This window comes from Pimephales promelas, chromosome 5 (genome assembly GCF_988280905.1).
Source record: "Pimephales promelas chromosome 5, fPimPro1.hap1.1, whole genome shotgun sequence".
NCBI lineage: Eukaryota > Metazoa > Chordata > Actinopteri > Cypriniformes > Leuciscidae > Pimephales > Pimephales promelas.
Window position 1 is genome coordinate 1,757,073 of NC_142773.1, and position 2,105 is coordinate 1,759,177.

Sequence of the window (2,105 nt, forward strand, 5' to 3'; positions counted from 1 at the left end):
CCTGAAGTCTCATGGGAGCGAGCGCGTGCTTTGTGAAAGTACAGGGTGCTGAAGACAGGCCGAATGGCAGGACGATGTACTGATAAGTCTGACCCTCAAAGGCAAATCGCAGGAAAGGCCTGTGGTGAGGGGTTATTTGAATCTGAAAATAGGCGTCTTTCAGATCCAGGGAGATAAACCAGTCCTTCGGGCGAATTTGCGCAAGGATTTGTCTGGACGTGAGCATTTTGAATGATCTCCTCACCAGTGCTCTATTCAAGCGCCTGAGATCTAGGATGGGTCTGAGACAGAGGAAAAACCTGACTGGCTCTGTATCAGAGGGACAGTTTCTACAGCCTTTTTTTGTAGCAGTTTCACAGAATGTGGCGGTCCACATCGCTGTGGGGCTCTGCAAGACTTGACGAAGTGAGGCATTTGAAACAACGCCTCGGCTCTTTTAGACAACTAGAGAAGCAAGTATTAAAAGGATAAACGGGACATGATGCACAAGGGCGCCCATGCCCTCATTGGTGCTTACGTTATGACCAGTCCACCGATAGGTTGAAGCATTTGCCACAGAGCGACCAATAGGCGAGCAAGCTGCCTCACCTAGCTCTGCTCTGTGCAGAAATGCGTTTTACATATAGGAAAAAATTTATATAAAAATGTATGATGTTTTAGCTTCAGTATTCTCGAGAAAAGGGATTTTCCCCGTAGTGTAAGCTAGCGTACGCAACACGAGAGTACTCTAGTAAGAGAACTCTGTTACCGCATGTGTTTTATGGGCCGCAAACAGAGCAATTGATGAATCAAGAGTTGTCTCTAATAAAGCTGAATGCCATAGAAAGGAAGGGTGTGTGAGTGAACAGAATGGCATTGACTTCATGTATGTGCAGATGTTGAAACTGAAGTGCAGGTCCGTGAATGAGACGCAGGCTTTAGCACTGAAACACAGCAGGCAAACGCTGCACTATTGTCTCCAGAGTGTTCGTCCCGTGTGTGTGTCGAATCCTGATGTGTGTCAGTTCTACAACAGCAGTGAACAGACTTCATTAACTCTCCGACATCAGGCCTGATGAACATGTACAATACACAGTCAGCCAGCGGGTTCAGGTACAGGAGATATATAGAAAAAAGCCAAAATATAAAGAGCAATAAACTGCTGTTGAAACTGTAACTGTAACCTCTATATTCCATAATAAAGGTTGTGATTATGAAGGGGAGAATGAGAAAAGTGTAAGTCAGAAGCACCAGGAACAAACTGCCCAAAATCTTTCTGCGCTTTACAGAAGTAAGAGATATTGCGCGTGAAAGACCGCGACAAGTGCCGATAAAACACAGAATGATTATCGGGTAGGGGATTAAATAGCCGATCGATCGAGGCAGAGGTGTATACAGATAGTCAGAGTTAAAGTCTGCAAAGATCAGAGGAACAAACCAGACGATCACAGAAATAACACAGCAGACTTTCAGTGAATGATGAGTTCTGTACCAGATAGGATGAGCAACCAGAAGATATCGTTCAAGAGCAACACATGCCATAAAATACACACCCGCTATCAAACTATAAGTATGTGCCTTATACAGCTCCCGTGAGTTTGAAACTGTGAATGTCATCATTAATGTACAAATGATCTGAATGAGATCTGACAGAATCAAGTGAATAACAAACACTGGAGTGGAGCGCTGAGATTTGATGAGAGCACACAACGCACACAGAGTTAAGATCATGATCACAATCTCGATCGCTAAAATGATCAGGAAAATGGCTGAAATTATCATGATAATTATTGGGTGTGCTTCCTCAAGTTTGTTGAGATATTCCTCCATCTGGCGGATCCATTCATCTTTATAATCTCCTCCAGTTGATCCGTTGATGCTGGCGTTTAGTTCTGCCATTGTTTCATGAAATCTTGACGGGCACTAAATAACAAACCAGTCATTAGTTTAAAAAACATGCATTCATTTACTATTGTAATCATATATTTTCTTTATTAAAAAACAGAGATATATATATGACATGATCTGTTTTCTGTGTCTCCTCTTGTCCCGCACGTCGCATATTGAGGAAATGTCCCACATTTTAATCAGTCTATTAGTTTTTAATATCATACTAAGAAAATGTG

At 42.5% G+C, this 2,105-nt stretch overlaps 1 protein-coding gene across 1 annotated transcript; it reads right to left on the bottom strand.

Annotated features, from left to right (window-relative positions):
* Positions 1 to 652: 652 nt before the first annotated feature.
* Positions 653 to 1,878, bottom strand: LOC148978806 (uncharacterized). The gene has a single exon (XM_089130724.1). It carries the CDS (start codon positions 1,876 to 1,878, stop codon positions 862 to 864), a length of 1,017 nt encoding a protein of 338 aa, XP_088986850.1. The 3' UTR covers positions 653 to 861.
* Positions 1,879 to 2,105: the final 227 nt, after the last annotated feature.